At 42.4% G+C, this 24,976-nt stretch overlaps 1 protein-coding gene across 1 annotated transcript in view; it reads right to left on the reverse strand.

Annotated features, from left to right (window-relative positions):
- LOC102209769 (plakophilin-4-like) overlaps nucleotides 1-24,976 on the reverse strand; it is an 83,710-nt gene that overhangs the window by 21,242 nt on the left and 37,492 nt on the right. Inside the window, exons 4-10 of the mRNA XM_005738704.2 lie at nucleotides 24,317-24,351; nucleotides 23,631-23,747; nucleotides 21,677-21,831; nucleotides 17,755-18,241; nucleotides 6,175-6,345; nucleotides 5,231-5,432; nucleotides 4,423-4,555 (exon numbers count right to left, since the gene is read on the reverse strand). Coding sequence (XP_005738761.1) covers nucleotides 4,423-4,555; nucleotides 5,231-5,432; nucleotides 6,175-6,345; nucleotides 17,755-18,241; nucleotides 21,677-21,831; nucleotides 23,631-23,747; nucleotides 24,317-24,351 — 1,300 coding nt within the window. The remainder of the gene's footprint in view (nucleotides 1-4,422; nucleotides 4,556-5,230; nucleotides 5,433-6,174; nucleotides 6,346-17,754; nucleotides 18,242-21,676; nucleotides 21,832-23,630; nucleotides 23,748-24,316; nucleotides 24,352-24,976) is intronic.

Genomic DNA, 24,976 nt, shown 5'->3' on the forward strand with positions numbered 1-24,976 from the left:
GCTAGGACCGCCACTGTTTGAACCAATACCAAACTGAAAGAGCAGGGACACAACTGGGGAGACAAAGGTAAATAAACATGGAGACAAGGCTAACTTCCACGGGAGACCCTGAGGACAAGACACAGAGACAAAAACAAAGACACAAAAGGAAACTAACAATATCAAACAAGAACCAGACATAACCTCAGAGACACTCGGAAGAACTAAACTTGAGACTAAGCGGTAGAAGAATCATGAGTCCATAACAAAACTTGATTTTGGACTTTGACACTTGAGCCTTTGTATGGACATATCTTTGAAAAGGTAATTAAAAAAAACAAGATCAGAAGCTCTGATCTCTTATGCTGTTTACAGATGTAGATTGGTTAACCAGTTCGGGGCAGATCAGGTGTAGAGATTTGTCTTTCTACCTAAAAAACACATTTAAACAACTCATCTTCAATCTCTCTTTCCAGATATCACCCAGTTCTTTAAAAATTGTCTGAATGGTTGGGATAAAAAGTACTACACGCCAGAAGATAAAATATGCATATCTGATTTTGGAGGGAACCGTTACTTCAAGGTGGAAGCAAATGGAGTAGAAACACTGGTTTTCAGGCTTGTAATAAGTCACTCTTCATCAGTTTGTGCTTTCTGATCGGGTGCTGCTGGCTGAAGACAGAACGCTGAATAATCACAGAGCTTTCCCCTCCTCAGCTTCATATTAGAGAAAAGAAATTCAATCAGAGGCAGAAATGGGAAATAAAAGCGTTTTCTGTGCCTCCTGGATGAGTTTCAGATTTATGTCTTACACACATAACGGGATAACTGTCACGGTTGCGCATTAGTTTCAGACTTTAACTGTTTGCATACCCACAAGGTCACCGTTAGTGTGGCATGCTCACAGGAGGAGAGATTAAAAACACACGTAAAAGACGGACGTATCAGTCGTTAAAAGAATTCAAAGGAATCAAACAACTGTCAGTATGAATGAGCAGCAGTTTTAGATCTATTTGGTAACCATCCATGCAGTTTCTTTGGACCTGTGCAAATGTTTGAAGGTGATTTTGATGGTTACATTTAACCCGTCCGAGACTGAACCTGGATTTAACTAAGCAAACACAGATGACGGTCAAACTATAGAAAGTTTTTGAAAATGAAAGAGCAATAGAAAAATAACTTTTGAAGCACATATGACAACTTTGAGTTTTAAGATGTGTTCTTACAAACAAAAAACCCCCAAAAAAACATTTTAAAGACAAAAGCACTGATTTTATGTGCCGATGAGTTTCTGAAATAGTTTGGAAGGGAACCAGGACACAAAGCTGCAGACGCTTCTCTGTGCTGTGCTCAGAACTTTCTCTTGTCATCTCGAAATAAACCCCATCTCAGGAGAGCTGCATGCGCTCCCCGATTCTCTCCGACTCCGCGTTCAAACCGTCATTGAAAACATTTGTTTCTGGCTAAATGAGCAGGCTTGTGTCCAGGCTGCTCCAAAGGCTAATTAAAAGCTCATCACCAAACAAACCCAAAGGCACTAAAATGGCTCTCACGCGGAGCCGCGCCGTCCTGTTGGCGTCATTTAATGCACGGGAAGCCGAGCAAAGAAAGAGAGCGAGCGCGCGTCGGAGCGCCGGCACATTTGGCAACGACGTCACTTAAAGTTTTGTTGGAGCAGATGGCGCTTTGGCTCCAAATTTGGCAGCAGGCATCAAAAAAAAAGAAAAGAAAAGAAAAGAAAAAAGAAAAAGAGGAAGAAATAAAACAAGATTTTGATTCCTGTAAGCTGAGAATACACTCAGAGACGACACAGGCATACAAAGGGAGAAACAGGAGTCAGAGCAAAAGAACCACTGAAGGTGGACTCAGATGGTTGAGACTAAGAGAAATCCAGAAATATCTGAAGTATCAAAAAAGACTGAAAATATCAAAACATTTTAATTTGCTTAATTTTCACGTTTATTTCTTATTTATTGTTATTTATTTATTCAGAGGTCTGTGTGCCCTTTTAGGGATTTGTCTTGATTTGTGTTGATGTCTGATTGCCTGATCAAGGATGATTATCTCCTGTGGGAGATGCAGTTATCTTACATCTGATGTTCATTTCTCTGTATATACAACGCTCAAAAAATTTCATGAATGCACTGAAAACACATCTGATATGAATGGGGAAAAAAATCATGCTGGATATCTATAGTGGTACGAGCTGGGCAATGTGTCAGGAGGGAAAGGATGCCTCATCGTTTAATGGGTGAATTTAAAGATACCTCAAAATGAAAAGATGATGTGGCAGGGTACTCTATTTTGATGAAATTTCATGGCAGCAGTTCAAGATGGTACTCAGTAGTTTGTATGCATGCCTGACCACATAGATGGTGTCCTGGGGGTTCTTCGCCCAGACCTGGAAGCAGGGCACCACTGACCTCATGGACAGTCTGAGGGGACTGGATGGACCAAAGATCAAAAGGTGTTCTTTTGGATTTAGGTCAGGTGAGTGTAACAGCCAGTTTCTTCATCCCACAGGAACTGCCTGCAAACCCTTGTGTGGTATGAGGCCGGGCTTGGTCATGCACCAGGAGGAACCCAGAACCCACTGCACCAGCATAGCACTCCTGACAGTCGGTCTAAGAACTTCATCCCGATACCTAATGGCAGTCAGGGTGCCGTTGCCTAGTCTGTAGATGTCTGTAGGTCCCTCCATTAATATGCCTCCCCAGACCATCACTGACCCACCACCAAACCGGTCATGCTGAACGATGTTACAGGCAGCATAACGTTCTTCACAGGTTCTCCAGACCCTTTCACATCTGTCGCATGTGCGCCGTGTGAACTTGCTCTCATCTGTGAAAAGCACAGGTCACCAGTAGTGAACCTACCAACTCTGGCATTCTATGGTAAATGCCAATTGGGCTCCACGGTGCCAAGCAGTTAGCACAGGGCCCATAAGAGCATGTCAGACCTTCAGGCCACCCTCATGAAGTCTGTTTCTGATTGTTTGGTCAGAGACATACTCACCAGCGGCCTGCTGCAGGTCATTTTGTATCTCTGGCAGTGCTCCTGTTCCTCCTTACACAAGGGAGCAGATGCTGGTCCAGCTGATGGATTAAGGGCATTGTACGGCCCTGTAACTGCCTGTCTCCTCCATGCTCTTTAGACTGTGCTGGAAGACACAGCAAACCTGGCAATGCCATGACTCCACCAGGAAGTCGGCCTACCTGTGCAGCCTCTGTAGGGTCCAGGTATCTCCCCATGCTACAGTACCAATAGTGACCCTGATGCTGGTAAATGCAAAACTAGTGAAAAAATGAATAAACAAACAAAGAAAACCTATAAAAGATGAGAGAAAACCATTCATGTTGTGGGGAGTGTGTCATGAACCAGAATGTTCATGACACACTATCCTGTGTGCCTATCCTCTGAAGCCTGTTAGCATATTTATTGTTATACTGCTTTTCACCCACATCAGTACTTCCCTGCACAGGGAAGGAGGCGTTACAATTACTGAGATCAGCAGCAGACTGATCTGACTGAGGTTTAGAGTCTATAAATATGTGATGATGACACGACTAACATATTTTACAGCAGTGAAGCAGAAGTTCTAACTGAATGATGCAGAGAAGGGCCGTCAGGTTAGGCAGGATCCTTTCACTCTTCCACTCAAGAGAGTGTCTGTTCCTCTCTATCAGCCCGTCCCAGCAGCTGCACCATTACTTGCAAAGAAAGCAAACTGTGAACTTCATAACAGATGTTTCCTGATCCCCCTCCCCCCCGCCCAACAACAGTGTCACCTCTGCTGTCAAGGGATGAAGACCGCTGAAAGTCAGTTTCTGATTTGACTGTTTGTCCTGTAGATGCATCTCCTCTAACCCTCCCCTTAAAAACTGCACTCTGGACAATCCAAACACTTTTTGAGACAGCTGCCTGTCACTGTCATATAGGAATGTCAGTCTTACTAAACATGCTCATTCTGCTGGCACTTCTGGGGAACACTTAGTTTTATTTTACCTCTTTTAGTTTTAGAGTGTTCTGTTTTGCTAACTTTAATAATGTCGATGTGCAGCATAAAAGGTGTGGATCACTGTGCAGAGAAAAGCACCAGTGTTCATGTTTGCAAACTGGAACCAGCTTTTACTCTATTAAATTGATGTTTTAAAATTAACGGGTGATTAGACTTGCTAGTATTTCAACGGATTAAGATATAATTCTTTCTGCACCGTATACAATGAAATCCCTTTAATCCTGTCTAAATAGCTTGTCCTGTCCCCGACTGGAACTCTTAATGGGTTCTTCCTGATGTTTTTTGGACAGGATCAACATTAATTAGGTCTCAGCACAGCTGTTTTTGAAACCTTTAGACACGGCAGCAGCGACTGAGTCATATCTGTGACGTTTGTCTGGTTATTTTTACCCAGACATACTGCCCAGCATGTATCATCCCCTTACCTCCACCTTGACCCTGTTGTCTCCGTAGCACAGGTGCTGCAGGTAGGCGGCGGCGTTGGCTTGGACAGAGGGGAAGTGATGCTGCAGCATGTGGATGACCTCGGGCAGCTCGGGGTCACGCCAAGCAAACTCCCTGATGGGAAACAGAGAGAAAAGTCTCCATAAGGGTGGCTCACCTTCTACGCTCAGCCATTTTTGGTTTATTTGTGCGGTTTTGTAGCATCTTGGATTCATTATAACACTTCTGACATTTTTTTTTAATGTTTAGCTATTTTCTATTTTCAGAGGATTTATCCTTTTGATTGCCTGATATTTAACAAGTAAATCAGCAAATAAGCAAACAAACTAGGATGACTGAGCAGAGCATTGGATGGTGCTGAAGACATTCCCACGTATATTGCAAGCATCTACTATGGGTTTTAGCAATTTTGTAAAAATAAACACTCTTTGTCAAGTAACAGAATTTGAATAAATTGAATACCCACTCTGTGACCACCTACATCACTGTGTAAAAGTTTGAGTGATTTGTGTCTTTGTATTGCTCATCATCAGCAAAAACGGGGGCCAAATTAATTCAGTGAGCTCAAACAGCCAGACTCCAAAAACAAAAAATCTACGGCCAAGAGATGAAAAAGAAGTCCTGCAGCAGATGGCGAGGCCCCAACAGAGGCCTGCAGACAACACAGAGACAGCCTAAACCCCCCCAAAATAAAGACTGTGGCAAGCTCTCTCACATTAATACACCAGTATACATGCTAATTAAACTGTATTGTACTGAGAAGAACTGGTGGTCGGAGACTTTGAGTACCTGGGGTCCTTGTGGATGCTCTCGATGGACGGGGTTCGGGTGACCACCTGGTCCACCAGTCCAGAGTGCCTGTGTGAGTAGACGGGCTCGCCGGGAACCCTGAAGGAGTCGACGTATACAGCTGCAGAGCTCAGCCCATAGCTGCTTCTTTGGTACGGCAGCGTGTTGCAATGGCTTGTGGTCCGAGGGAGAGTCCCCATTCCTAAGAAAATTAGGAAATTTAATCTGTGCTTTCTTTCATTCGCGATCAAGGATGTGTTTCTGGAGGCAGTTTACATCGTCAAAATGCCTCCAAGGTCACATAAAAGAGAAAGTAATATTCTACATTAAGTGCTTCAGCAGGCAGGGAGACGAGTCTCAGGCCAAACCTGTTTAAATCTTGACTAAACAAAACTAAAATGGCTCCTTAGATCCTCCACTATCAAACTCTACAGAGCTTTCAGCCTTAAATCATTCAGCAAAGACTTCAATTAAGAAGCTGCCGAGTACATGAAAGGTTTCAGCCTAATTAAAGTTTGACCTCAGGGAGCGATAGTAATAACAGTTCCTGTGCCTGTAAACCACGATTTCCGCCACAGATTTTAAAGGAATAATTTCTAACCAGATGTGAAACTGAGCTCCATCTCAACCTGGGGAAACAAGAAAAAATAAAAACTGCGTCGTCTGAGTAACACTCTCATTTCAAAAAGACTGCTACCACAACCCAATACCACCACCAGCACTGCTACGGATATGATACAGATTTTCTGGGGCAGTTAGCATTTACTTCCTTTTGATTTCCAGTTAGATTTAGTGCTGAAATGTATTGATAATTCACAGTAAAACATAAATTTGATTTATTAGGACATAAAATTTGTTAATTTTATTTAAATAACCAACTGTCACATGCAGCTAGCAGAAATATTTCCTTATAAACAAGTCAAACTTCTGCTGATGTGCAGTACCTGTGTTTGTCCTGTAGAGGGAGCCCTGTGGGTCGTGGGTGGGGCTGTGGTACAGGGGGCTGTGGAAGGAGCGCTCGTCGAAAACGGGCGTCATGTGGCAGTCTGGAGACAACGCCGCCCTCAGCTCTGGATCAATTTGCCCGCTGTGACCGGCGTATGAGCTGTGGAGCCCTGCAAGTAGACAATTAAGCTTTTAAATAAACGTTATTTACACCACAGTAAACATAAAAATGTTTACCGAGGTGGCCTCCTCCATACTACACTCACAGAGGATGAGGAGACATCCTAATAGTGTTACCGGCAACTTTGTTAGGTACAACTGTTCATTAATGCCAAAGTCTTCTCAGCCAATCATATGGCAGCAACTTATTTAGGCATGCAAATATGGTCAAGTCACCCTTTATGGTGAATAAAGGTGATTTAAGCAACTTTGAATGTGGTACGATGGTTGGTCTGAATATTTCAGTAACTGCTGACTTACTGGGTTTTCCACCACACAACCATCTCTAAAGTTTACAACAAACAAAACATCCGGCGAGAAGCAGTTCTCTGGGAGAAAATCTCTTGTTGACGTCAGAGCTCAGAGGACGATGACCAGACTGCTTCATACTGAAGGCAACAGTAACTCAAATAACCACTCGATACAACCAAGATATGCAGAAGAGCATCTTCTACACCAGGTGTGTCCAACTCCAGTCCTCGAGAGCTACTTTCCTGCAGCTTTTAGATGCATCCCGACTCCAACACAGTTGAATCAAAGGGTTGGATTACCACTTCAGCATGCCATCAAGTTTGGCAAAGGCCCAGTAATAAGCTATTCTGTCGGAACAAGGATGCATCTAACAGCTGCAGGACAGTAGCTCTCGAGGACTGGAGTTGGACACCCCTGTTCTACAGCAACAGAAGACCGCATGGAGCACAGGAAACTGAGGATTCACACTGGCTCACCAAAACTGGATAGTAGACGATTGTAAAAATACTGCCCAGTCTGATGATTTTCAATTTCTGCTGCAACATTTGGATGGTAGCGTCACAATTTGGTGTAAAAAGCAGTAAAGCATCCTGCCTTCTGAAGGGTTCAGGCTGCTAGTGGGGTAATTGTGTGGGGGATATTTTCTTGGCACACTTAATACAAACTGAGCATCGTTTAATCACCACAGTCTACCTGAGTGTTGTTGCTGACTCTTTATGGCCTCAGTGTACCATGTTCTGATGGTACATCTCAAGGTACTCATGTCACTTGAGCTACTTCACATGTACTGTGTGCAGAAATACTGAAAAATGTGCAAGAAAACACAATGTCTAATATCTAAGAAAGAAAAAAGAAGCCCAGAGCTGCATGACACCAGCCTATCATGGTCACACATGAAATCGCCTCATTATCTGGCTCGCATGCTTGTCATCAACTTGTGAGACCGTGCCAATCCATACTGTTCAATACTCTGTATTTTAATTCACCAGAAACTGTTGTTGCGCCTATAAAATGCATGAAGACTCTGGTCATTCAAACCGTGCTGTAGGCTCAGACACCAGCAAGTCAAACAAGTAAAGCAGAGGGTTTTTCCATCCTCCAATCTCAGAGCAGATCAGTTCAAAGAGTGCTCCAATTATAAAGAAGCTTTAGGGCATGAGGGGGGCAGCCTCGGCGGATCAGTCCAACAGCTGAAGCACACAATTTGCACTTAAAGCTGGTGATGAAGGAGCCATTTACTTCTGCAGTTTGCCTCTCTCAATTTACATAAATGTCCTAGTGAAAGAGATGGGCGCTCTGATCTCACATGGCTGGATGCATTTCTGAAAGAAAATGAAAAAATGAAAAAAAGCCCTGTTCAATCTGGACCTCGGGGTCGTACTCGAGGGCTCTTCAATGGCCCATAAAGAGTGTGACCTTCAGGTTAGAGGATGCTAAAGCTACCAAATGTATGAAATGTGCTAGAACGACACAGAATCAGGTTTCAAGGGGTTCGCAAAGGCTTTTATCAAACATCGAGCACTGCAGCAGCTCCTAATCTGGAGATTACTACACTATTAATAATATAAAGACGACTGTGTCCTGTGTATAATTTATTACAGCTAAACTGTCAATGTCAAGGCTGGTTTGCATTGTTATAACTAGAAACCAAAATAGAATCTGAATAATTCCGTCCTCAACCCGCTTATCTGGTGAATAATGTAACAATTTCTCTGAAAATTTCTTTTTATCCATTAAGGTTTAAGCTAGTAAACTGGTGTCAGCGGTTTACAGCCGTTTCTGTCAGTTACTCAGACTACTTTTCGATATCCCAACCATTTAAGCACTCTGAGACACACTTTCACACACTAATCTAAAACCTTTAAAGTCTCCAGTCCCGTGGAAACTTGATTCAGCAGCTTGTGAAGCCTTCTTCAGCTGCCACATCTTAAAGTAATGTAGTAACAGCTCAAGGATGTTTTTTTCTTTTTTTTGCCATTTTGTTGCAGATTTGCCGCTAGGCCTGGGATAACTGGGATTCATTCACTAATATTTTAGTAGAAATGTTCTTATCTTTCACAAAAAAATACATCTGTACCCAAAATTACCATCAGATTAATTAAACGTGCACACCTACCTATTTTATTCTTACCACAGCTGTATATGTGTGAATCAGACTGAATCTGAACCCACAGGCTTGTGCATCCTGCACACCACCATGCTCTCATCTCTCTAATTTAGGACAAATACATCCAATTCCAGGAGAAGCAGAGAAAATGGTGACGATGTTGCAAGGGAGAAGTCTGCACTGGCAACGCAAGAATAACGCAGAAGTCATTTTGAATAAATAAAATGAGACATGAGATGATGTGAGGTAAGGAATATTGGAGTATCTTTAAATGAAAAGCCTGCAGCTTTACATTTAGTGTTTTGTTGTCTTTACATGCATTTAGCACAAAATTTCTAATTCCCTAAAATTTCAGCCATCTATCGACAACTTAATTACCATTTCAAACAATCTTTTACGTTGAGCTTTTAAATCCAATCATTTTAAACAATTTTATACATTTTTATGCTACTTCTAAACCCAATTTCAGCCACTTACCCAATAATTTTAGCTAAAATGCTTATTCACGGCTTTAAACCACATTTTTAAGTTACTACAAATTTCTACAATATCAGCCATTTACCTACCTACCCATTACATTTAGTATCTATTTGAACAATTTACACATTTACATTATCCATATATGGTTTTACACTATTTCATCTGCTGTCATTAGATATCTGTCCATGTATGACTTTTAGCTAATTATGCTAAATCAGACATTGCGGATCAATCCTTGTTACATGAAAACAGATCCTTCCTGTATCTATTTTTCTGTTTTCAATCAAAAAGAGATCTGGGAAGACCAAAACTTAAAAATCTGAAGCATAATAATGACAGCGCTTATTGAAAAAATTATTTCCACAAAAAACAAACAAAAACCAGCTCATCTTGCAGTTGCATTCGTGTTTTGGAGGCACACCGGGTTTCAGTACCTAAGCCACGAGTTTCACTGATCAGTAATAGCCTAATCTTGTATATCCATCTATTGCTTATCTCACTCGTGTAATCTGGGATTACGCTGGATCTGCAGGATAACCGGGAATAAGGACTTAGGCGACGTATTAGGCCACTTAGCAGCACTGCAGGATGAAAACCAGTCAGCTAGAGAATAGAAGGCATTTTATTTAGTCCACTGATTCTGCCTCCTACCCACACACAGACATAACGCACAAGAAATCCTTCCATCCTGTTTTCACACATGCACAAACACAACAATAGCACAACACACAAGATGCACAAATGCATATTCATATTCTTGACACATATGCTCGAGCTGATGCACACAAAAACAGTGCAGAAGAAAACATATGAAGACTAGTACAATAAAGCCTTCCAGTGCAGTCAGCTGATAATCACATGCTGATGCTCCATGGGGCTTTGTGATAGAAACTCCCCTATATGGGTCAGTGGGAGCGGCTTAGTAAAGTGGCAGAGGGCAGGACGAGGCATAAATCTGTGTCGCTGCTGCAGCATCAGCAGCGCTTCTCCGACAGTAAATCCTCCACCGGCCTCGTGCAGGGAGGAAGCTGTCGATAACCAGTTAACAGGCAAGGAGCGGCTGCGTCCTAACGTTTCCAGAATACAAAGCTCACGTCCTTCAACATCACCACGGCCCCGGCGACAGAGTCAAACACGTCTAGTTCAAAGCCACTTTTGGGTCTGAAATGTGCTCCAAAGACGCCTCAAAGGCAGCTGTAAGCCAGGCTCATTGAACAGCCTGGCAGCAGTACAGAAATAATCCCTTCTCAAGTTTCTCAGCCAGCCTCGGCTGTCTCAACCAATCGGAGAGGCACAAAGTCAAAAGGTTGGCTCTCAACAGAAAGTCAGTCAGCTTCTCATCATCCACTTAGCGTTGCTATTAACTCTGTAGACTGACAGTAGCTGCTAATTTTGATGAGTGGTCAAACTAATTTCATCCCTCAAAGCTTCACAGTTCCCACAGTTCGCATAAAACAAAAGGAAATGTTTAGTGGCACTAAATGTGTTGACATTTCACCAGTTTTACTCTAAAGGTTCCCACTAAATGACATATTAAACACAAGCAGGTTATTTATCAGGCAAACAGGCCAACTTCTGTTCTCCATTTTATCTCATTTTCAGAATAAGCACAATGAAGATGTCAAAACTGACACACTGAGCTATAATTAATAATAAAAATAATCACGGCGGCATGCATGAATGACAGACTTGCAAACTCACCCTGACTGCAAATCCACTCCTAGCACCTCATTAGACAAACTGAACTCACCTGGAGGCCCGTGTGTTCGCCAGTCTCTCGTTAGGTGAGACCGAGCTGAAGCGGCGCTGCGGTGACTCAAGAGTGGACTGTAGTTAGTTCTAACAAAGGCTCTGTGGTGTGTACTCACACTGAAAAGTACTCACTGCTTAAAAATATATAAATACACGGTGAGCTGCCAGACATCAGAGCAGCTTGAGATGATGAAACAAAGGTAGAAGCGTCATCTTTCTATCCACCTAGAAATGGTTCAGTTTAGTTTCAGCCTCTTTCCAGGCCCACATTTAACAAGCTCAAATCTGTTATGTAGACTTCCCAGTCTTACAAGTTCAAACTGAGCAGAAAGGTGATCTAAGTGACTTTGAGCGTGGCATGGTTATAGGTCAGAGTGTTATAGAAACTGCTGACCTACTGGGATTTTCCCACACAACCATCTCTAGCGTTTACATAGGCTGGTCTGAAAGGAGAAAATATCCAGTAAGCAGCAGTTCTCTAGGTGAACATGCCTTGCTGATGCCAGAGATCAGAGGACAATGGGCAGACTGCTTCATGCTGATGACAATAGTGACTCGGAAAACCACTTATTATAACCAAGGTCTGCAGAGAAGCATCTTTAAATGCACAAAATCCCGAACCTTGGACTACAGAGGCACAAAGACCACTCTAGGTGCCACTCCTGTGAAGAAAGTAAGTTACAACTTGAGTCTCAAATCCTCCTGCAACATTCAGATGGAACAACCTAGAAGTGTGGATTTGTCCTCCCTTATATCGGCAGTTCTGCTGGTGGTGTAATGTGTGGGGGATACTTTCTTGGCATACTTTGGACTCCTAAGTATCATGTGACCATGTCCATCCATCTATAACCACAGTATCTTAAATCATCACAAAGAGAGTGGTGAGGGAGGCAGAGCCTATTATGGGAAGTGAGTTTCCTTTCTTCCAGAAGATGTACGAGCACTGATGCACTGCCCAGCCAACGGTTCATCAAAGGCGCTCACAACCTTAACCGCAACCTGTTCCAGGCCTGTAAGAACTCACATGAGCTATTTTCCTGGACAAAGTATGACTGTTTATTAATGAATTAATTGCCAGACGTATGTTCTTATATTTTTGCATTTGCATATATCTAAAATATGGTGTCTTATTAATTGTGATCTGCTAAAACATTTTCACCAACTTCTTACTTTTGAAAATCTGTGATGACAATAAAACCAGGTGAGAGTCTGAATCTGAGTGGGCTTCTCTGTGCGTATGTGTAAAAACTGGTAACGGGAATAGTAGCAGTAATAGCTGCTAAGATATGAGGTGTGATCAAACATCAAGCTCTGTTTCCAAATGACCTGAATTCTCTATAGATGATCACAAATGGTGATGAGAGCTGGTTCAGCAGCTACAAATAAGCAGTTTTCATTGAACCCGATTCCAAACCCCCATAAAGACTGCATGTGACGACCTCTCCTGTACCGTCAATGACTAGTTTTGACATCTCAGTATAAATCAATAAAGATTAGAACAGGTTCCAGGATTTTTCAAGGGTAGCCCTGGTAAGCTGTATAGGCAGAGATCACCGTCACTAACTTCTAACGCACACGCAGTCGTTTTGTTCTGGAAAGTTTGTTCTTTTGTGCCTGAAATATGGAAACCACTCAGTTCAGAAAAGAGAAACACGGGTTACTTCTAGTAGACATTTAAGGGGGAAAGAGTTAAAGGGTTAGGATGTCAGCTGAGAAGCAATACCAGGAGCCTGTACTCCTGACATCATCGTCATGGATGGACTTCGGCTGTAACATTATGAGTTGTCTGAAGTAAAATATCTACACTGTCGTGCACACCATTGTGAGGTTTTTTTGCAGATACCAACATAATCATCGGTTGCTATTTGGACCATTTGCCGCATTTGCCTCCCTGCAGGTTTGGCCAAAAACAAAAGTCAAGTTTAAGAATCTCGATTGTGACAAACATTGCATATCCAGTGCCCACAGCACTAAACAAAACCACTGGGTCCAGTGTTTTTGTTTAGTTTATTTGAATCATCTATTTGGGCTGTGGTTTGTAAATGGTTTACATTTACTTCATGTATGTTTTGGTGTATTTAGTGCTGCTACTTGCTCCTGGTTGCTTTAGAGTTTATTCCTCCCTCATTGTTTAATCCTCTTGTGTCTAGGCTCCCATGTTTATGCTGCGTTACAGATACCTCAGAACTCGGATGTTGGGAGTTAGCGTGCTCTTGAAAAAGTGAGGAAAAACAGGATTTGATTCCTTAGCAAGGTAGAATCATTCAGGTATCACTAGCAGTAGAGCACAATATACAGTGGGGCAAAAAAGTATTTAGTCAGCCACCGATTGTGCAAGTTCCTCCACCTAAAATGATGACAGAGGTCAGTAATTTGCACCAGAGGTACACTTCAACTGTGAGAGACAGAATGTGAAAAATAAAATCCATGAATCCACATGGTAGGATTTGTAAAGAATTTATTCGTAAATCAGGGTGGAAAATAAGTATTTGGTCAATAGCAAAAATACAACTCAATACTTTGTAACATAACCTTTGTTGGCAATAACAGAGGTCAAACGTTTACTATAGGTCTTTACCAGGTTTGCACACACAGTAGCTGGTATTTTGGCCCATTCCTCCATGCAGATCTTCGAGAGCAGTGATGTTTTGGGGCTGTCGCCGAGCAACACAGACTTTCAACTCCCGCCACAGATTTTCTATGGGGTTGAGGTCTGGAGACTGGCTAGGCCACTCCAGGACTTTCAAATGCTTCTTACGGAGCCACTCCTTTGTTGCCCGGGCGGTGTGTTTTGGATCATTGTCATGTTGGAAGACCCAGCCTCGTTTCATCTTCAAAGTTCTCACTGATGGAAGGAGGTTTTGGCTCAAAATCTCACGATACATGGCCCCATTCATTCTGTCCTTAACACGGATCAGTCGTCCTGTCCCCTTGGCAGAAAAACAGCCCCATAGCATGATGTTTCCACCCCCATGCTTCACAGTAGGTATGGTGTTCTTGGGATGCAACTCAGTATTCTTCTTCCTCCAAACACGACGAGTTGAGTTTATACCAAAAAGTTCTACTTTGGTTTCATCTGACCACATGACATTCTCCCAATCCTCTGCTGTATCATCCATGTGCTCTCTGGCAAACTTCAGACGGGCCTGGACATGCACTGGCTTCAGCAGCGGAACACGTCTGGCACTGCGGGATTTGATTCCCTGCCGTTGTAGTGTGTTACTGATGGTGACCTTTGTTACTTTGGTCCCAGCTCTCTGCAGGTCATTCACCAATTGTAGATTCACTCTTCCCAGTCTGGTGCAGGTCTACAATACTTTTCCTGGTGTCCTTCGAAAGCTCTTTGGTCTTGGCCATGGCGGAGTTTGGAGTCTGACTGTTTGAGGCTGTGGACAGGTGTCTTTTATACAGATGATGAGTTCAAACAGGTGCCATTCATACAGGTAACGAGTGGGGGACAGAAAAGCTTCTTACAGAAGACGTTACAGGTCTGTGAGAGCCAGAGATTTTCCTTGTTTGAGGTGACCAAATACTTATTTTCCACCCTGATTTATGAATAAATTCTTTACAAATCCTACCATGTGAATTCATGGATTTTTTTTTCACATTCTGTCTCTCACAGTTGAAGTGTACCTCTGGTGCAAATTACTGACCTCTGTCATCATTTTAGGTGGAGGAACTTGCACAATCGGTGGCTGACTAAATACTTTTTTGCCCCACTGTATATATTCTTTTGCACTTAAACACATTCATGACTAGAGCCTGGTCAGTGCTCTGCATATAGCTTATTGAGTGAAACATAAATGAACAACAGTGACGTTACAGGATAAAAGTTTAAGTTTTACCTCTGTTTATATTCAGTGGCACCATCTTGCATTGTTAACTCGGGGTTGCTGTGGCTGCTTCGTCTTTCTGAGTGGGAAATCTGAGTTAGAGGGACTTTCCACGTTTCACAATGGAAACTTGGAAATTCAGATTTTCTCAGGAACTCACTGTTAGTTAATTTGTGTTTCTGCATTTCCTGTTATCACACTTGCTGTTTTACTTTGAGAGTCAGTGTTCTTGGTGCTTTGCTTTTAGTTTTGCTTCCTTTGTCTTTTTTCCTGTGATTTAGTTCTCCTGTGTCTCCACTTCCCTAATCACCCTGTGTCTATCTATTGTGTCTGTATTAACTTGTCCTTTGTTGCATCCTCCCACGAAGTAATATCTTTTCCTTGTTCCACGTCTCCCCAAAATTCCTAGTTTTTGATTGTTTGTTTCAGCTCAGCTCATGCCTGTTTTTTATGTTCTAATGAAGACGTTAATGCTTGCTGTCAAAGTGTAACAGGCGCAAGTATAACAGGACATCTAAAAAAAAAAAAAAAAACATCTAAAAATAGCAGTGGAACTGAAAATGGTCCAGATGTGCAGGACAAGGTGAACTTGAAACTGACATGGGCAAAATTTAAATCAGGTATGGACTGCTCTCCAAAGTTTTTCTTGCACAAGCCCCCTGCTAGATATGCTCCCACTGGGCATGTGCAGACTGATGGTGGTGAGACCACAGTTCATAACAAGCAGAAGTCAAGGTTCTTAGCATCCAGCAGCCTTCTGGTCAAACACTCCTCTATGAGTGTTACATGCAATATAAATCACTGTCGACCTGCTGCACTGCAACCGCTTGCTGCTTCTTTCTTCTGCTTCATATTCAGACCCATTGATACTAACGCGGTTTCCTCGCTCAGCCATCATTTTGCTGAACGGCACATGAGAGAGAAAATGGAAGCCCTGCGATCGTGCGCAGTGTGTTTTTTAAGCATTGGCTCTGTCTCTGGCTTGTTTTCCTTTAACCTGCCGCACATCAATCACAGCCGCCAACAAGATTAAAATTAAAAGACTTCAGAACTACCTGCTACAAGTGAGATCCTTCCCAGACGACATTGCACTCCTTATTTTTCATACTAGCGTGGATCAAATAAAATTTTATCTAACCCAGCAGCATTATCTGCCAGTGCCGGAAGATAATTTGACTGAAGAAAAAACAAAAAAAACAAAACATGAAATGAGCTCCCCAAGCCTGGATAGGAGATAACATCACCTGCCGAGCTTGCACTTTGCCTCAAACTTATTTTGTTCAACGTGAGCTTCGATTAATGATTCTGGACGCTTGACAAAGACGCAGGAAACATCTGCAGAGAGCACAAATGTTGTGTGCTACAATATTAAATCAGCGCTGCTCAGTCAACTTTCCCCAGACCAAGGAAAGGTTATTAAATCAACAGAGGAAATGGTGTCGAGGCTGTGGAGCGTGGCTTTGTTTATTTACAGCGAGGAGAGCGCACAATCAGTCCGCCTCCCGCTGCAGTGCAGCCATTTTCTCAAGGGAAACTTAACGTTTCTCCAGCAGCCCTCCAGGCCAGAGACTGACCTCTCTACCGGCTACATTACTGACTCAAGAGATGGAGGAGGAAAGGAGAAGCTGCGCCTTTCCACTCAGTACGTTTGGAATGCAATATCAGACCGTAGGCTGCAGTGATCCCAGAGGTTCGTTTACACAGTTTCACACCTGAGATTTTTATCAGCCTCTGCAGCTCTGAAAGAGAATCAAGCTATTCATGAACATTTACTGGTTGTGATGGTTTTACTATGTCGAATTTAAGACTACGAATTTAATGCCTTATTTGACCTAGTTTCCCTCTGAGCACTGAAACAAAGAAGGACTTTGATCTAGATCATGCTTTTTAATAATTGGCTTTATTTTAAAACCATATTTCTTTTAGTTGGGATTTGCTGAAGCATGAAAGAGCCCTTTGTTTCCAAGTTGTTCTGTAAAGTCACACAGACTTAACTGCAAGTGGACCAGTTATGTTTTACATTATACGCTCTGATTTTTATTGCTTTTTAGAATATCTTGATTGTCCTGATTGCCAGGACCTGGGTGAACAAAAAGAAAAAGAATAGAAAAATTTCAAAACCATCCAAAAAGTTAAAACCAAATCAGCAAATAAGCACTGAATCATAGTTAACGCTGTTTAGAAGTCTTCAAATAATGATTTAGCGGCCTTCAATCTGCAGTTTGCGACATAATTAGATAATTACCGGCTGAAACGTTGAAACAGTAGTAGTTATTTCCTTTTTTCAAAACGTCTCTGATTATTTTTCAAGCTGTTATTTTTGTAAAACAGCTAATGGCTACAGGAGGCTAATATGATACATTTATTAGCCTGCTAATTCAAACACCAGAGCTGCTAAGATAACAGTTGTAGTTTTTGCAGAAACAACTACACTGGTAGAAAGCTTAAAAAGCTGTTGAATGCAATGTTTTAATATATGACTATAAATACTGCTTAGAACAGCTTCAAAAATAGAAAATCTTGTTGCTTTTTGGCAGTTTGAGGTACGTACACTCTAAGAAGGGAAACGAGACAACGTGACGCATCTGGCAGCTCAGGAAACAGACTCTGATGAGTTGATTTAATCCTAGAAATGAGTGGAGGCTGCTGTCTGCAGACAGATAACCCTCTGTAACATTATCACCTTTATGTGGATAAAACAAGCAAGATAAAACATGTAATCGCTGAACTTTAGAGTCGATAGTTTTCTCCTGTCTCAAGTCTTAAAGCTAATCTGTGACATCTCGCTGCATCTAAATCTCATCAGGAAAGCTAATAATCTGTTTTTAAGGTGGAGGCACATTAGAAAGACTGTTGACAATCTCATCCTTTTTCTGGGGACTGATTGCCTCAGGTACCGATGAGCATGACCGTTATTAGCTGGGTGTCACACTGACCTATGAGGCTGTCTGGGCGGGGCAGAGCGCTCCTCTGGTACAGGCCGTATGGATCGGCGCCGTACGCCAGCGGCTGGCTCTGCCTGGGGAGGGTGGAGCCGTAGTGCTGCGGCACCGCCGTCATTCCTGAGCGCAGCGGTGACCCCATTGAACCCCTCCCCTCGATCAAGGAAAGGGAGGACCCCAGACGTCCTCCACTTCCTCCTCCTCCTAGTCCGACTCCTCCTACAATTCCACCTGCACCACCCCCTCTACCCTGGGTGCTCTCAGTCGGGGAGGTCGGCGACGGGCAGGAGGGCGGCATGGTAGTGCCTGGGAAAACAGCGGCCAGCGGTTTGGGCTCAGACAGGATGGGCGAGTCATACGTGCTGCCTTGGGATGTTCGCAGGGAGATGCGGGAAGGTGAGACTGTGCCGGCGGTGCCGCAGCCAGGAGACTGGCTCCTGGAGGGGAGGGAGGCCATCCTCCGTAACACCCGGCTGGAGGCCTGGGAAACCAAGAGGAGAAGAAATATTACAGTTTACCCTTCCAGAGAGTAGAGTGTGACATTTTATTCATCTGATAATGAGGCATGAATTTTTATTACACCTTCCTAAAGTGCCCTTTGCATCTCACAGGTCATTACGTTTGTGCAAAAACCATTAAATTGCCCTTATGTGCTGTTTAAAATGTGCATCATGTTCAGTGATGTGCTTGGAAGGGTGCAGAAAAAAAACGAAACAATTAAAAACACTGAAAATCCGTATTCTTATTTTGGATAATTGAAATTAAATAAATATTCCAGTAGTCCTGCCTGCCTGCATCATTATTAAATGACATTTAATGGCATTTTATTCATTTCTAATTAACATTCACTTGATTCTTTGCTCCTCTGTGACTAAAAATGTCAAGTATAATACCCGTAACAGTGTTGACAATTAATCACCTCAGCATTTTGGTTTTCTAAATAAATACCTGACAAATGAACATTAAATTCTGCACACTGCGCCTCTCCCATTTGCAAATATACTCGCCAATTAGGAGTAATGCCACACTCTCAGACAGCGCACTTCATCACGTCTGATGAAGAGCATCGTTATCTTTTCCATTTGTCCAAGAAGCTGAACGTGCTTGCCTCTGGGAAAACGTCCTAATTCATTACACTTCAGACTGAGCGTCACTTTTTAGGGAAGATTTGACAGAATTTTCCTGATTTATGGTGACAAACATTTTCCCTTTTTTCTTCTTCTCCTCATTTATGAAATATAGAATGTCTCCTAATTACAGACTCAGCCAACTGGATGCCGATCTGTGCCGCCTTAATCCATCGCAGCCTCGAACGCCTCGAAGGGAAATTAAGAGCGGAGACATGTAAGCCCATCCAGTGAGGCTGCTGGGTTTGGAATAAATCAGGAGAAAATTCAAACAGGCTCACCATTATCTGTCATTCCTACTCCTACTTTCATTCTAAGTGCGTATAATTATTAGCCACAAAGAAAGGAGCTGATAATGTTTGAGCCTGAGACATTTCAAGGTAGAAGTGGTTTTGATTTGAAGGGTTTAGCTGATGTTCTTCGTCGCTCATGACAGTAATTACCGAGCCTCAACCAGCTGTCATTACTTTAAGAAAGAATATTATTGCTTAGAGCAAAGACATATTTTTCGGGTGGCTCTGAAAACCACTCAAATGTGGGAAACCTGAATATGATTTCTCCTCATGAGGTTCAATTACCTGCGCTGGAGCTTTGATCGTGTTATTCGATGTTTCGCTAGCAGCTGGAATTCACCGTGTTGTCGCCAACTTAGCGACTTTATCGCTATATTTAGCGAGTTTTCAGACCCCCTTAGCGACTTTTTTTTTCTAAAAAGCGACTAGCGACAAATCTGGCGACTTTTTCTGGTATAACTGGAGACTTATTTATGACGACTTTTTGACGTGAAAACGCGTATCACTCTTACTCTCAACAAGCAGCGGTGCTGCCTTGGGCACCTCACGCCAAAGCGCTCACAGGCGGAGGATAGTCCTCCCCCAGCTGCTATCAGGGCAGGAGACGTTCACACCTGTGCGTCCAAACGGCAAATGAATCACGCATGAGCGAAGCCGCTGCTCCCGCACTGACTGTAACGCAGTCAGTTCTTTTACTGTTATGCTGTTTTGTGGATCACAAGGTTTAAAACTACTTATAAACACACACAAAGTAACTCTACCAGAGCGCCAATTTCGGGTCACTTTTGCTGGTCCAGGCCCGGGTAAAGGAGCAGGGTTGGAATTGTGACATTAAAAAACAATAATTGCTAAAAGAAGTTTAATTTGTAGTTCTAAATAAATTCTAACTGCATTTAGGACGTTTTTTACTCACTTTGTCTCTTCCACGATGTTATTTCTCTCTCCAACAACGTAGGTTACAATTACATTAGCATGACCAATTGTGCAAATTAGGCGATGGCGTCATTTGGCGACTTCTAGCGACTTTTAGGACAGCCAATAGCGATTTTCTTTACTGAGGAGTTGGCAACACTGGTTGTCCTAATTTGCTTTAGTACCAACATCCAGTGTACAACTATAGTTAATGTTGCCTTTAATGAGTTCCCTGAAAACAGCCCTGTCCGAGTTTTACAATCTTTCCAGTTAACACACTAAAAAAATTGACACTGGATTTACTTGGTGTAAAGAGCCTCTAATCAACCAAGTTCACTTCAGTTTGATTTATATTGGGCCAAATCATCATCTTATCATCTCATTAATCAAGTCATCTTAAGGCACTTTACAATAATACGGAAACAACCCAAACAATGAGATGACTCCCTATGAGTAAGCACTTGGTGGGAAGGAAAAACTCCCCTTTAACAGGAAGAAACAAATTTGCTGTGACTCGTTGGGGGTGAGGGGAGAGAGACAAAATACACACTGTAGAAGAAAGCCAGAGATTAATAATAACTCATGATTAAATGCATTAAGATGAATTTAATCATGAGTTAATATTATTCTTAAAATAATTAAGCATAATAAATACCTTACATATAGGGACTTTTTGAAACATTAATAGAGACAGGATCTAATTACAAAAACAGGCAGTCACAGTCGTGCTCTATTTTCAAACGTTCCCGAACTACAACAGCAGCGTCGGCACAAAGGTCACTGTGCCCCCTCAGCTGAGTTCTCCTGATATCACTCAACTCCAGGTTACTTTAATTCATAACATTTGGTAAGAAAAAACGTGAACACCTACATCGCTGATGAGCTACTGCAAGCTCACTTTAATTATTCGGTTAACAACAGTTTAGCGCTTGTCCATTAACTAGCATGACTGAGGAGGACACTTCTGTATTTCATGTCAGCTAGAAGGAGGTCATTCATCAGCTTTGCAGCTAGTTTTGAGGCATGAGCCCAATGGAAAACTGGAAAACAAATGAAAATGTGTTGAGGACATTGTGAGCTCAACACATTGTTGTAGTTTGTGCTGAGTTCATTGGTACGCTACTGCAGCGAGAGAAAATGTCTCTCCTGCTTTGCATCTGCGATCTAACATAGATATTTTTGCACTTTTATAACTGTGGCTACATTTCTCTATGAGTGTAAAAATCATAGCTGTGACTATGCATACCGATTCATGGGTGTGGTTGAAAGTAGCTCGTTAATTAAATGTGTCACATAGCCTGTAAAGGTGGCACATACATTTTGTAATCATACAGGACTGACTCTGGTAGTACCCTTTATGAACTGGCAAAGCACTAACATTTATGTTCTCCACAGTAAGGGATGGATCTAAAATATTGGTTTAAGACATTTTTACACATTTGTATTTGTGGTTTTCACCTTTGTGCTCTTAATCTTACTAAATGTGGCTGAAAAGCTAAGTGGACACAGAGGTAAAATCTTACCCTGAGCTTTTCTTTCTAAGGTTAGTGACTTGTGATGTAACCCTTTGGAGATCAGGCCTACCTGCCCAGAAGCTTGACCCTCTGCTCTTGGGCTTCTGGATATTGATGCTCGGGGCTCCGAACGCACTACGTTCTGGTTGCTGTAGTAACTGACGCTGCTGTCCTGGTAGCCGCTGTCAGAATACGAGGTCATCTGGACCGAGTGACCTCCTGAGCCTGGAAGGAAAGCACAATAAGAGGCCTCAGTGCTTCTTGTGACACATTAAAGCAGAACGTGGTGTGATCAAACCACAGCCACCCCGACATCAGTCACTGCGGTTTACTGCGATTTGCATAGTATCTCACTCGGCTTTCAACTTGTTAAAAAGATATTATGCGTATAAATACATACACGCGGACATCTGCATTAAGCCGTTCCTGGAACAATCTGCTGGCCTACTTTCTCCTGTAGCACCAGGAGGAGGAAGCGTGGGTGATATTTTTACACTTCCAGTGCACTCCAGCTGTATGCAATATAAATAAGACCAAAGGCAAGTTTGTTTTAAACATTACAAATCGCTACTCAGATGTTACATATTTACTAATGGTACCGATAATAAATGTGGAGGGAGAAGGAGGCCGAGTCTTTTTCTGCGTCGTGCTTTAAAAACATGAATAAAACCAGCAAGTGTTCTGCACATATAAGAATTCACAGCTGCACACACTGCTTCGCTTTGCTGGCCGTCCAACTTTTTTGTGGTTTAACACAAGCTTCTGAGGTAGCTTGATGGACCAAAGTGTCAAACACTCCAGTGAAGATGCCTAATGTCCAACCGCTGTTGGAGATTAGGCAGGCTGTGGCTGTAATGCAAAGCTCCCACGAGTGAATACGTGGGAAACATTTCCGCCAAACATGGCAGACTATAAAAAATAAAACTCAGACAGCAGAGCGGAGGCGGATATCAGGTTCTGGGTATTTTAGACTCATCTGAAACAGTGTGGGGCCTTTGGCATCTCTTAAATGTGATCAGATTGTCCAGTGTGGGTTCAGAATTGTGGACTTATATTCACTGGTTGGTAAAATGCTGCTGTGAAGCCTCGGGCTGAGCTTTGGCTCCCTCAGCATCTGGTGTTTAGACTTGATGAGAGAGGGGTGGATCTGACTGTGAAGCTGAAGGATGCTACATGCTTGTATGGTAGACATTCCTTAAAACTTAGTACTGTAAAAAAGCCTTGAGCCACCCCTCATTTCTTGTCATTTCTTCAAGTAGTCTTCAGGAATATTTCTCCAGGCTTCTTGAAGGACATCCAAAGCTCTTCTTTGGATGTTTTGTTCTGTTCTCTGTCCACATGATCCCACACTGCTTCAATAATGTTGAGGTCCAGGCTCTGGGAGGCCAATCCATGACTGATAGTGTTGCATTTTGTGTTACTGCATTGGCAGTGTGTTTGGGCTCATCAACATCCAAAAATAACGATGGTACCCATCAGATCCTTTTCAGATGATATTGCATGCTGGATGAAATCCCGTTGTTTTGCAGCCACAGGAAAGTGTATCCCGCAGTGACAGAGCAGACCATGAACTCCTTTGTATACCAAAGTATTCTAGAGGCCATCTGTCCAACAGCTAAAGCTTGGCTTAAACTGGGTCGTGCAACAGCACAATCACCCCAAACATATCAGCAAATCTACAACAGAATGATTGAAAGAGAAAAGAACGAAGGTGTTGCGATGACCGAATTTGGACAAAAATTCCTCCACAAGATTATGAGAGATATATTCAAGTTACTGCTGCTAAAGGTGGTTCGATAAGCTATTGAATCAAGGGGTGATGTTGTTAATATAAATCATTTTAGGACCAGAAGATTTTGCTTTGTCCCAGTATGTAAGATTACAAGAGGGTGTACTTATTTTGCTGCATGGCTGCAGAGTAAACTAAAAATGCTGGTGTTTTCCAGAATCTGCACTCAACATCATGAACTTTAGTCCCTTCCTAAAGCATAGTTTAAACCGTGTGCTGAGTATATTTAACAGACCCTCACTGCCATGTAGGGATGCTCGGTCCGGCTCCGGCAGGAAGAGTCCCTCCTCTGCTTCCAGGTGACGACCAGGACATCCAGACCCCTCTGTGGCTCCGCCCTGAGACTCTCCGCCTGTTGTACGATTAAAAACATGCAAAGACTCTAGCATTAATGCACGTACTTCACACACATAGATTCACACGCATTGAAAAACACAGGTATGGCAAATCAACAGCATCATCTCTGCATCAGTTCTTTTTATACCACGTCTTTTATTTCAGGGGAAAGATGACAGTGAAGAATGGGATGGAAATCTGAGGAACGGGATCTGTGACGGAATAGTAAATGGACCCAATTCAAAGCTTTTATACATACAGTATATATACTGGCAGAAACATTGCTTTGCTTTGCTTGACCGGCTGGTGCTGCATTCTGGCAATGTTCAGCCTTTTGGAGGCTATCATAGCTTTCTCATGTTAAAAAACAAAGTTCTTTCAGCGGCCTAATCATATACACTTCATCCTATCTGAAACTACAGCATTTACCATTTAAATGAAAGTACCGCAGGCATGGAATAAAACTCCTCTGAGCATCACTGAAGCTTTTTGCCTTCATGTAGCCTTCATGCCAACACTTTATATTACCATTTTGTATCTTTTATTTATTACATAATGTTAAAGGTTAAACAAAAGAAGTCATACCTGCGGATCTCCATGCAAACGACTTCTCGGATGAGCTTCGGCAGCAGAGCAGATGAGGAAATGGAGGAGGCGAGAGAGCAGAGAGAGAGGTAAATCAAATTAGAGTCACTGTCAAATAGTCTACGTCCGATCAGACCAGGAAGAAGAAGGAAGACGGTAGGGAAGATATAAGAAGATAAACTGGATAGGAAACCATCTCGTGAAAAAAGCATCCAATACACAAGAACAATGAAGAAAGTAACGCTGTGTGAGTTCAAGTCACTTTTTACACAGACTGACTGAAGTCTGAGGAAACACCTGCAGCTGAAAACAAATCATTTATACTGAAATGAACACCGAAAAACCCCCCATACAAATACAACTACCTCTAAGAATATGACCAAAGTCAAAGCTCTGTTTAGGTCACTAGATATTGTAATGCTTATTGTCTTATGATTTGTGGACCAATGTTACAACTTGAAGCATCTTTTAAGGGTCAAAATTACAGACGTTGTAATTCCCTCGAAGCACAGGCAGACGCAAGTGGTTTTCTGTCACTGATTTATTTGAAGACTTCTCTCCAAAGCCACCGTGAAAACTATACAGCATTAACAAAATAAAACTCAGCATAAGACACAGCAGTAAAAACACTGTACAACAAACACGATAAATAAATAAATA

Source organism: Pundamilia nyererei, unplaced genomic scaffold (genome assembly GCF_000239375.1).
Source record: "Pundamilia nyererei isolate P.nyererei 1_Seehausen unplaced genomic scaffold, PunNye1.0 scaffold00085, whole genome shotgun sequence".
NCBI classification, from domain to species: Eukaryota; Metazoa; Chordata; class Actinopteri; order Cichliformes; family Cichlidae; genus Pundamilia; species Pundamilia nyererei.